This window comes from Pseudophryne corroboree, chromosome 7, assembly GCF_028390025.1.
Source record: "Pseudophryne corroboree isolate aPseCor3 chromosome 7, aPseCor3.hap2, whole genome shotgun sequence".
In the NCBI taxonomy this organism is placed as follows: domain Eukaryota; kingdom Metazoa; phylum Chordata; class Amphibia; order Anura; family Myobatrachidae; genus Pseudophryne; species Pseudophryne corroboree.
The window spans coordinates 441,296,570-441,309,274 of NC_086450.1; the positions used below are offsets into that span (position 1 = coordinate 441,296,570).

A 12,705-nucleotide genomic window follows, 5' to 3' on the forward strand; every position below is an offset into this window, starting at 1 on the left:
CGTCTTGCTAGGATTAAAGGTCCGCTGGAACATGGGGGTCAGAGGGTGGCCGTGTTTCAGGACTTTTCGGCTGAGGTCCAGAGATCCCGTTCGCAGTTTGCACAGGTTAAACAGAAGCTATGTGATCTACAATTACAATATTCCATGTTATACCCTGCGCGGCTTCGGGTGGTGTCTGGCAACCGCACATATTTCTTTGACTCACAAGGGGAAGCTTCTGCTTGGATTGATCTACAGCCTCATCACCACGCTGTTCCACCTTGAGAGACTTTTATGCGTATTCCTTGCTTGTATTTTTTTTTTTTCTAGCATTTATTGTTTGACATTTGCGTGATGGATGCCTACTGTACTGCTTTTTGTCAGGCCCGTTATATACTTGTTACTGGCATGCTCCTGATGATAGGCTGGGGACTTCATGTCCTATGGGTTATGGGGTTTCGTTGCCCCGTAGTTAGTTACTTTTTCTTTTATAGTCTGACTCTCTTCTAGAGTCTTCGCAATGTTTGGGGTTAGGTTTTTCTTACTTTTATTTTTTGTTTTTTGTGTGTGCTTTTTTTTGTGCTGTTTTGTATTAGACGTGCTGATTTATGTATGTCCTCTTCCTGCGTGGGGGGCAGCTGGTGCTGTGCTGGGGCAATGCTGGCTTAGTGTTTCTGTACTCCAATTCTATGCGTCACCATGGTAAAGGAGTTGTTGTGCAGGTGGTGACCACAGACCACTTCTCAGCTCCTATTCTTTCTGGCTGATGTTATGGTCACTTTTGAAAGCTGGCAGTGCTTTCACTCTAGTGGTAGCATGAGACGGAGTCTAACCCCCACACAAGTGGCTCAGGTAGTGCAGCTCATCCAGGATGGCACATCAGTGCAAGCTGTGGCAAGAAGGTTTGCTGTGTCTGTCAGCGTAGTGTCCAGAGCATGGAGGCGCTACCAGGAGACAGGCCAGTACATCAGGAGACGTGGAGGAGGCCGTAGGAGGGAAACAACCCAGCAGCAGGACCGCTACCTCCTCCTTTGTGCAAGGAGGAACAGGAGGAGCACTGCCAGAGCCCTGCAAAATGACCTCCAGCAAGCCACAAATGTGCATGTGTCTACTCAAACGATTAGAAACAGACTCCATGAGGGTGGTATGAGGGCCCGACGTCCACAGGTGGGGGTTGTGCTTACAGCCCAACACCATGCAGGACGTTTGGCATTTGCCAGAGAACACCAAGATTAGCAAATTTGCCACTGGCGCCCTGTGCTCTTCACAGATGAAAGCAGGTTCTTACTGAGCACATGTGGCAGACGTGACAGAGTCTGGAGACGCCAAGGAGAACGTTCTGCTGCCTGCAACATCCTCCAGCATGACCGGTTTGGTAGTGGGTCAGTAATGGTGTGGGGTGGCATTTCTTTGAGGGGGCCGCACAGCCCTCCATGTGCTCGCCAGAGGTAGCCTGACTGCCATTAGGTACCGAGATGAGATCCTCAGACCCCTTGTGAGACCATGGAGGTAATTCCAAGTTGATCGCAGCAGGAAATTTTTTAGCAGTTGGGCAAAACCATGTGCACTGCAGGTGGGACAGATGTAACATGTGCAGAGAGAGTTAGATTTAGGTGTGGTGTGTTCAATCTGCAATCTAAATTGCAGTGTAAAAATAAAGCAGCCAGTATTTACCCTGCACAGAAACAAAATAACCCACCCAAATCTAACTCTCTCTGCAGATGTTATATCTGCCCCCCCTGCAGTGCACATGGTTTTGCCCAACTGCTAAAAAATTTCCTGCTGCGATCAACTTGGAATTACCCCCCATATGCTGGTGCGGTTGGCCCTGGGTTCCTCCTAATGCAAGACAATGCTAGACCTCATGTGACTGGAGTGTGTCAGCAGTTCCTGCAAGACGAAGGCATTGATGCTATGGACTGGCCCGCCCGTTCCCCAGACCTGAATCCAATTGAGCACATCTGGGACATCATGTCTCGCTCCATCCACCAACGCCACGTTGCACCACAGACTGTCCAGGAGTTGGCGGATGCTTTAGTCCAGGTCTGGGAGGAGATCCCTCAGGAGACTATCCGCCACCTCATCAGGAGCATGCCCAGGCGTTGTAGGGAGGTCATACAGGCACGTGGAGGCCACACACACTACTGAGCCTCATTTTGACTTGTTTTAAGGACATTACATCAAAGTTGGATCAGCCTGTAGTGTATTTTTCCACTTTAATTTTGAGTGTGACTCCAAATCCAGACCTCCATGGGTTAATAAATTTGATTTCCATTGATAATTTTTGTGTGATTTTGTTGTCAGCACATTCAACTATGTAAAGAACAAAGTATTTAATAAGAATATTTCATTCATTCAGATCTAGTATGTGTTATTTTAGTGTTCCCTTTATTTCTTTGAGCAGTGTATTTAGCTACGTAGCTGGTACAACTTTGTGAATGAGTTACCCCAGGGGATTATAGGAACATCCCAGTGGCTCTTTTGGATAAAGCCGGCCTAATAATTTCTCCGTTGCAGTTTCTACTAGCACATACTTCATTGTCCTCTCTTCCCCCACTGTTACAACAGGCTCGTAGAGTCTGGCTGGCGACTGAGAAATTGCTGGGAGATTCCACAATAGGCCCCTGCTCTCCACTCTGGAACGATAGGTCTTTTTCTGAAACTTATGGCTTAGGGGGTTGCTCTGGCTGGACCTCTTTCGGGGTGTCTGCCATGGGACAACTTTATCAGGATGGAGTGCTCCATAGTTTTGATTATTTATCTACTACATATGCCATCCCTAGACATAATTTTTTTCGGTATTTGCAACTCAGACATGCACTGACTGCGCAGTGGCGGGGCTCTGCTCCACAACTCTCTGAATCCCCTGTTCATACAATAATCCGTATGTTGCCTTCTCGTGGAAGGGTCTCTGTTCTCTACTCCTCCCTCCTCTCCTCCTCTGGGTCGGATCGGCTGAGCTCCCTCCTAGTTAAATGGGTACAAGATTTGGGTATAATTGATGATCAAGACTGGGACCATGGTGGTCATTCCGAGTTGATCACTAGCTGCATTTGTTTGCAGCGCAGCGATCAGGCTAAAAAACGGCAGTTCTGCGCATGCGTATGCGGCGCAATGCGCCCCGTACTGGCACAACGAACAATGTAGTTTTGCACAGGGTCTAGCGAAGCATTTCAGTCGCACTGGTGGCCGCAGAGTGATTGACATGAAGTGGGCGTTTCTGGGTGTTAACTGACCGTTTTCAGGGAGTGTTCAGAAAAATGCAGGTGTGCCAGTAAAAAAGCAGGCGTGGCTGGGCGAATTTGTGATGTCAAAACAGAAACTGAACAGTCTGAAGTGATCGCAAGCGGTGAGTAGGTTTTGAGCTACTCTGAAACTGCACAAAAAAAAGTTTGTAGTCAGTCAGTGATACATTCGTTCGCACTTCTGCTAAGCGAAAATACACTCCCAGTGGGCGGCGGCATAGCATTTGCACGGCTGCTAAAAACTGCTAGCGAGCGATCAACTCGGAATGACCCCCCATATCCTGGCCTCTCCGCATGCGGCCTCGGCGAGTGCTAGATTCCAGCAGATACAGCTGTACATCCTACATAGGGTCTACTGGACTCCTTGTGGTTTGTTTGGAGGCTCGGCTTCTGATAACTGTCCGAAATGTTCCGCTCCAGCTGCTGGGTTCTGGCACTTGCTTTGGCAGTGCCCACGGGTGTATGCCTTCTGGAAAGATGTCACGGCCTCTGTGTGTCACACAGGTATACAGATTCCATTGATGACTCCACGTATTTGTATATTTGGTCTTGATTTACAAGAATCCCTCCCGTCTTATTCTCGTCCTTATGTAATAACACTTTAACATTAGCCCGAGTGTGTATGGCCCGCAACTGTATGGCTCCTGCCCCTCCATCATCTGCTGAATGGGTTGCTTTGGTGAATACTACTCTCTCCCATGAGCGTTTTATGTATACTAAACGTAACTGTCCAATCAAATTTGATAAGGTATGGGGCTCTTGGAAGAACTCTCGGCACTTTATTGATCCTTCACCTTAAATATTATGTGGATGTTTTGTATAAAACGCTGGGCTACTCCCGGCTCTAGCATACCTCCCGCACATCTAAGCACGTCATTTGATTTTCTTTTCAATATTATGATAAACGGTATTGATATATCCTTGCAATTTATTGATGTTATAATATCTTTCTTATATTGTCGATTACTGATATCATTCAAAACTCTTAATACTCTCTATCTACAGATTGTGGTACTACTTGATGGTTATGCGCTTTATATATAGTTATGCCTCTTTAACGTATAGCCTAGCTACTTTCTATAGGCGACGCATGAAGAGCACACATGTGGTTTTGTAACTATTTATTTGTATGTGTTGTTTTGTTTTTATTTTCTGTTATGATGTTCTTACAAAACCATAAAAAAACACTTGCTTAAAAAAAAAAAAACTATAAAAATAAATAAATAAGAGGAATATACAGTTAAACATTCTCCAAAGTTAAAATTAGTGATCTTCTATACTGTAATATTTTTAATACTAACAGTTTGAACTCGATGGACAATTGTCATTTTTCAACCTCAAAAACTATGTTACAATGGAGGCAGGCACTTGAGGGCATAGAACTCACTAGGAACCAGGATCTCATGAACACATCAGGTCGTGTGGTTTCCAGGAAATTACTAGGTTACACACTACTTGAGCCCACAAAACAGACACCGCTACTATGGGTACTGAAGGTGGCAGGTCCTCTTCAATAAATACATTTCTGCAACTGGACTACGGATTTGCACTCACAGACGAAATTTGGTCTTCCCGTATTCTTCTTTGTTTTATGCAGATGCACAGAAGGAAGATCAAAGTCCTCAGGGAACCCTCTGAAGAAGCAGACTAAGGGTGTGTACACACGGTGAGATATTTTCTTTCGATTTTGACTATATAGTCAAAATCGCAAGAAAAGTTAGTGCAGATCGCAAGGTGAAAGTCACCTTGCGATCCCGATGCGCGGTCCCGCCAGGTCGGCATCGCATGAAAAGATAGACTGTGCAGGCAAGTCAATCCTTGCTAGATCGGTGTACTGTCTAGTTCATCTCACATGTCAATGACATCTCACATAAGTCAAAATGGTAAGCACACATAGTCCATATCTAAAGAAAAGTTAGTCAAAATCTGTGCTATCTGGGCTCCAGGGAGTTCAAGGGAAATCGCAAGTGAAAATCGGGCATAGTAAGGATCTCACCGTGTGTACACACCCTAAGACTAGACACAATTCTCACAAAACAGATGGCACGCAAGGTCAGGGAAAAGGAAGACTTGTCCTACCTTTTTCAAACTATGGGGGTCATTCTGACCTGATCGCATGCTGCCTTTCATCGCAGCGCAGCGATCAGGTCAGAAGTGTGCATGCGCTGGTGCCGCAGTGCGCTGGCGCATGGCTGACAGCCGACGGCTGTTGTTGCCTAGCGATTGCCTCTGCCTGATTGACATGCAGAGGCGGTCGCTGGGCGGGAGGGGGTGGCATAAAGCCATTTTGCCACCGTTTTGTGGGCGCGGTCCAGCCAAGGCAGGCCGGACCGTACGGAGGGGTAGGCCGCAGCGTCTGCATGACGTCACACGCAGCGACGAGTAGCTCCCGGCCAGCACGCAAAAGCTGCGCTGGCCCAGAGCTACTCCTGAAGTGCAAGAGCATCGCCCCTGTGCGATGCTTTTGTACTTCTGCGGGGGGGGGGGGGGGAACCCTGACATGCGGGGCGGAATAGCCCTGTACTGGACGTCCCCCCGCATATCAGTGTGCAGGATCGAAGCCCTGCAAAATTCTGCAGGGCTACGATCAGGTCTGAATTAGGCCCTATGTCTATTTTCCATTCTGTTAGAGAGATCGTACATCTGGGGCTTATCTTCACAGGGATTCCACAAATCCTCCATCACCCACGGTCTTCAAAACAGGGCGGTGTAATTCACATATGTGCTCAACATAATCAAATTAGGTAATCACTCTCTTTATTGGGTCTTAACATCCACCACTCTTGTGTTGTACCCACAGCCCATCTACTGCTGCTCCTGAACACTGTCTACAGGTGGCGCCATACAAGCAATGTCATTTACACAGCAGTTAGTGTTGGAGCAGCACAGCGGGAGACAGAAGGATGAAAGATGTAAGCACACCTATGTAATTATGTCTATAGAACTCACAATATGTTTTAGTAACATGAATGCTTGTATAAAGCTGGGTCTATTGTGGTCAAGACCACACTTTCCAGAGAAGAGAACAAAACGTATCAAATTGCTGATTTTATTTAGCAATGCACGCTGTTAATGTATTTCAAGTTTTATTGATGATATCAAAACAATGTATACAAACAAATGATGCTTTATGACCAACATTTAATTCACCAACGTCCAACATCTGGAATGGCAGAATTGTAAAAGAATCGTAGAACGTTCAATAAATTACGGATATCCTAATCTATCAATACGGAAATATAAAATGGCAGATAGAACCATATTCAGCTTTTACTATGATCCCAGAATGCATCACACTGCAATATAAACTACAGAAGGAGAGAATATCGTTCATTACACCAGAAGATTAATAATCAATGAAACACGCTGCATGAGGAAAAGCACAGATTAAGTCATAAAAAGACGTAAAATCTACCAGTGCACTTTAAAGAGAAAGAAAACAAATAATTGGACAGCAGCAACTTTCTCTGCTGACTATAGGTGTCAGCAATCTAAATGCATTATTTCTGGTCCTAACACCAGATTCCTAAAACGTTATGCAATAGGCTGCAAGATGCAGGCACAAGCGAGAATCCGGCAAATCTGCCCAGATTTTTAAAGAGGCAATCACTTACCTAACTTTGCCTTTTAAATTATTACGGTATTAAAAATATGGGCAACTCGTCGGAATCGTGCAAATTTTTAGAGAAGGCCCCTAGAGGTAGCAGTGTTCGCAAAAACGCGCTATAGTGCGTATTTTACCCTATATTGAGGACCGGGGACTCACTTTGTCAAAATGGGTGGGTCCCAGTGGACGCGGTCCCGCGGGATTAACCGCATCCCGCTAGGAACACAGTATTTTTTTCAAATGTATTATTACACTTAAAGCATTGGAAACTACTTGCCCCTGCTGTTATCTACCCTTTCCTCCTCCCTACCCCCAGTACTGTTTGCCCCTAACCCCCATCTTGCCCCCCAGTACTACCCCAGCTGATATATACCCCCAGCACTGCCTGCCCCTAGCCCTTTCTTTACCCCTCAGCACTATCCCAACTGCTGTCTGCACTTAGCCCTCCCTACCCTCAGCACTGCCTGCCCTTACCCCCTCTACCCTAACTTCTCCCTGACTCTCCCCCCATAATATGTGATGGGACCCAGAAACAGTGGAGTAGGACACCAATTTTTTAACGTAATGGGTCCCTGGGACCTAAATTTTTATTCACTCGCGATCACGGGGTAGATTTACTAAGGAACAGTTAATCAGACAAAGCCAATGAAAATCAATGGCTTTGATTGTATTAAAATGGCAACTGGAATAAACGCTAAACCCAGCATATTTAGAATATATTCAGATTTCCATTTAAAACAATCAGTCAAAGCCACAGTCTTCATAAGCCGCTGCTTAGTAAATCTACACCCTAGGAGGAAACCAGTGGTGACTGCTAAGAGAGAAGCATTTGTGACCCTCTAGTTTGTCTGCAATCCATAATTTACACCCTCTCATAGCAACCCGATGGAGTGGTATTGTTTTCAGAATTCCCTGATAAAATGGGCGATTGGTGACCCCCGATGACTTGTGTGTGAAATCACCAGTACAATCATGTGGTTATAAAATTCCAGCCCAATCAACCCTTTATTTGTGCAGATTCAATAAGGATCCTGTTACCCGGCACTCATTAAATGGCCAGACAAGAATAATGGATTACAGAAAGACTGCTTTATTCCAGATTATGTCCAAACCGAAAACACACCGTAGATCATGAGTCTTCAACCTGTGGCCCTCCAGCTGCTGTGAAACTACTCATCCCAGCATGCCCGGCCACAGTTTTGCTATTAATGTATGCTAAAACTGAGGCAGGGCATGCTGGGATGTGTAGGTCCACAGCAGCTGGAGGGCCGCAGATTGAAGACCCACCTTGTAGATAGTGACTTCTGCAGTACAAAAGCGGAAATTAGAGAAAATACATCTGCAACATTCCGCAATACAAGTGAAAGGCACGGGAAGCCACATCCACCTCGGAAGAGGAAATTTACCATAAACTCACTTTATCTGGATCTTTTTTTTTTTTTTACTAAATAAATTACCCTTTACAACCTATCTTGCTATAGACAAGACAGCTGAGCATTCATGTGATAGGCTAGCTATGTACTAAGTAATAGGGGTCAGCAACAGGCACTGATTTGAGAGGCTAGCTAGGAACTATGTAATAAGGACCAGCACGGGGCACGGAAGAGAAAGGCTCGCCAGGACTGTGTAATAGGGTCAGCAATGGCAATTGCTATTAGTATTTTTCTGTCCTCTCTCCTATATTCTCAAATGTATAAAAAAAAGCACTAAGTTTTGCTTTCCAGATGTCAGACAGGAGATGCCGCAGGTCACGCTCACGCGGTTTATTCACGCACATTCTCAGGACATAGGCCGAGTCTTGCAGTAGTGCAACTTATTACTTTACAAAATATCAAAACTTTAGCACAAAAGAAGAAAAACAAATCTGTCACCTTCTACCTGAACCTGTCTGCCACAAAGTCACTGGCTGCTCTCCTAGAACCTGCCAATATTAGCCAAATAGAGGAAAGAAACGACCAGATCGATCAGTCGCAGGACCCGTTCTTCCAGCCGTCGCGCCACCTCTCGTCCACCTTCGAGCAGTCGAATTCCACCTTGCTCAGCTTCCTATTGATCTCGTTGTGAATCATGCACATCCACTGTGACAGGTTGTGTCTGCTGCGGGTGTCAGGCTGAGTGCTAGTTAGTCTGGAAACAAAGCAAATGCACAGACACAATCACCTTCTGCCTCAAAGCAAAGCGAAGAGTAATAAATAACTGGTCACACACTTTCATGTCCGTGTATACTACAAACAGTAGACCAGCAGACCAAGGCATTCAGCTGTTGAAGCGGTAGAATTTTTCCTTGATGCCAGTTCTCAGGACACAACCACCGGATGCGTTTAGTATAGTTAGCTTAACCCCTTATTGACAAACTGAAGGACCACCTCCAAGACGTGAGTAAAGGCCTTGCCTGCCATCCACTACAGCACGAAAGCCGTCAGCACGGTTAGAGACAGATGTGAGATGGGCAGGTCTTCATACAATTTATTTACTGTACAGCTGCCATGCCCAATACTGCTTCTCTATGGTTTATCTGAGTTGTGCACCCTTATCCTTCCCCCTTACTCCGTGAGGCAGGACTTCATGAGTGCAGACACAAAGGACCCTTTCAAAATAAAATATATTTTATATATATATATATATATATATATATATATATATATATATATATATATATATATATATATATATATATATATATATATAAAATAAGAATTTACTTACCGGTAATTCTATTTCTCGTAGTCCGTAGTGGATGCTGGGAACTCCGTAAGGACCATGGGGAATAGCGGCTCCGCAGGAGACTGGGCACAAAAGTAAAGCTTTAGGACTACCTGGTGTGCACTGGCTCCTCCCCCTATGACCCTCCTCCAAGCCTCAGTTAGGATACTGTGCCCGGACGAGCGTACACAATAAGGAAGGATTTTGAATCCCGGGTAAGACTCATACCAGCCACACCAATCACACCGTACAACCTGTGATCTGAACCCAGTTAACAGCATGATAACAGAGGAGCCTCTGAAAAGATGGCTCACAACAATAATAACCCGATTTTTGTAACAATAACTATGTACAAGTATTGCAGACACTCCGCACTTGGGATGGGCGCCCAGCATCCACTACGGACTACGAGAAATAGAATTATCGGTAAGTAAATTCTTATTTTCTCTGACGTCCTAGTGGATGCTGGGAACTCCGTAAGGACCATGGGGATTATACCAAAGCTCCCAAACGGGCGGGAGAGTGCGGATGACTCTGCAGCACCGAATGAGAGAACTCCAGGTCCTCCTCAGCCAGGGTATCAAATTTGTAGAATTTAGCAAACGTGTTTGCCCCTGACCAAGTAGCTGCTCGGCAAAGTTGTAAAGCCGAGACCCCTCGGGCAGCCGCCCAAGATGAGCCCACCTTCCTTGTGGAATGGGCTTTTACAGATTTTGGCTGTGGCAGGCCTGCCACAGAATGTGCAAGCTGAATTGTACTACAAATCCAACGAGCAATAGTCTGCTTAGAAGCAGGAGCACCCAGCTTGTTGGGTGCATACAGGATAAACAGCGAGTCAGATTTTCTGACTCCAGCCGTCCTGGAAACATATATTTTCAGGGCCCTGACTACGTCCAGCAACTTGGAGTCCTCCAAGTCCCTAGTAGCCGCAGGTACCACAATAGGCTGGTTCAAGTGAAACGCTGAAACCACCTTAGGGAGAAATTGAGGACGAGTCCTCAATTCTGCCCTGTCCGTATGAAAAATTAGGTAAGGGCTTTTATAGGATAAAGCCGCCAATTCTGAGACGCGCCTGGCTGAAGCCAGGGCCAACAGCATTACCACTTTCCATGTGAGATATTTTAAGTCCACAGTGGTGAGTGGTTCAAACCAATGTGATTTTAGGAACCCCAAAACTACATTGAGATCCCAAGGTGCCACTGGAGGCACAAAAGGAGGCTGTATATGCAGTACCCCCTTGACAAACGTCTGAACTTCAGGAACTGAAGCCAGTTCTTTCTGGAAAAAAAATCGACAGGGCCGAAATTTGAACCTTAATGGACCCTAATTTTAGGCCCATAGACAGTCCTGTTTGCAGGAAATGCAGGAAACGACCCAGTTGAAATTCCTCTGTAGGGGCCTTCCTGGCCTCGCACCACGCAACTTATTTACGCCAAATACGGTGATAATGCTGTACGGTTACATCCTTCCTGGCTTTGATCAGGGTAGGGATGACTTCATCCGGAATGCCTTTTTCCTTCAGGATCCGGCGTTCAACCGCCATGCCGTCAAACGCAGCCGCGGTAAGTCTTGGAACAGACAGGGTCCCTGCTGGAGCAGGTCCCTTCTTAGAGGTAGAGGCCACAGGTCCTCTGTGAGCATCTCTTGAAGTTCCGGGTACCAAGTCCTTCTTGGCCAATCCGGAGCCACGAGTATAGTCCTTACTCCTCTCCTTCTTATGATTCTCAGTACCTTGGGTATGAGAGGCAGAGGAGGGAACACATACACTGACTGGTACACCCACGGTGTTACCAGAGCGTCCACCGCTATTGCCTGAGGATCCCTTGACCTGGCGCAATACCTGTCTAGTTTTTTGTTGAGGCGGGACGCCATCATGTCCACCTGTGGCCTTTCCTTTCTCCTTCTGGGTGGAGTCCCCACTCTCCCGGGTGGAGGTCGTGTCTGCTGAGGAAGTCTGCTTCCCAGTTGTCCACTCCCGGAATGAACACTGCTGACAGTGCTATCACATGATTTTCCGCCCAGCGAAGAATCCTTGCAGCTTCTGCCATTGCCCTCCTGCTTCTTGTGCCGCCCTGTCTGTTTACGTGGGCGACTGCCGTGATGTTGTCTGACTGGATCAGCACCGGCTGACCTTGAAGCAGAGGTCTTGCTAGGCTTAGAGCATTGTAGATGGCACTTAGCTCCAGGATATTTATGTGAAGTGATGTCTCCAGGCTTGACCACAAGCCCTGGAAATTTCTTCCCTGTGTGACTGCTCCCCAGCCTCTCAGGCTGGCATCCGTGGTCACCTGGACCCAGTCCTGAATGCCGAATCTGCGGCCCTCTAGAAGATGAGCACTCTGCAACCACCACAGGAGAGACACCCTTGTCCTTGGTGACGAGATTATCCGCTGATGCATCTGAAGATGCGACCCGGACCATTTGTCTAGCAGATCCCACTGGAAGGTTCTTGCGTGGAATCTGCCGAATGGGATTGCTTCGTAAGAAGCCACCATCTTTCCTAGGACCCTTGTGCATTGATGCACTGAGACTTGGCCTGGTTTTAGGAGATTTCTGACTAGTTCGGATAACTCCCTGGCTTTCTCCTCCGGGAGAAACACCTTTTTCTGGACTGTGTCCAGGATCATCCCTAGGAATAGAAGTCGTGTCGTCGGGATCAGCTGCGATTTTGGAATATTGAGAATCCAACCGTGCTGGCGCAGCACTATCTGAGATAGTGCTACCCCGACTTCCAACTGTTCCCTGGATCTTGCCCTTATCAGGAGATCGTCCAAGTAAGGGATAACTAAAACTCCCTTTCTTCGAAGGAGTATCATCATTTCGGCCATTACCTTGGTAAAGACCCGGGGTGCCGTGGACAATCCAAACGGCAGCGTCTGAAACGGATAGTGACAGTTCTGTACCACAAACCTGAGGTACCCTTGGTGAGAAGGGTAGATTGGGACATGTAGGTAAGCATCTTTGATGTCCAGAGACACCATATAGTCCCCTTCTTCCAGGTTTGCAATCACTGCTCTGAGTGACTCCATGTTGAATTTGAACCTTTGTATGTAAGTGTTCAAGGATTTTAGATTTAAAATTGGTCTCACCGAGCCGTCCGGCTCCGGTACCACAAATAGTGTGGAATAGTACCCCTTTCCCTGTTGTAGGAGGGGTACCTTGATTATCACC

At 46.5% G+C, this 12,705-nt stretch overlaps 1 protein-coding gene across 1 annotated transcript in view; it reads right to left on the minus strand.

Moving 5' to 3' along the window:
• Nucleotides 1–8,579: 8,579 nt before the first annotated feature.
• The window catches only part of GFER (growth factor, augmenter of liver regeneration), a 42,744-nt gene continuing 38,618 nt past the window's right edge, over nt 8,580–12,705 (minus strand). The window contains exon 3 of the mRNA XM_063934920.1: nt 8,580–8,958. Within this exon, the coding sequence (XP_063790990.1) occupies nt 8,796–8,958 (163 nt within the window). The 3' untranslated portion in view covers nt 8,580–8,795. The remainder of the gene's footprint in view (nt 8,959–12,705) is intronic.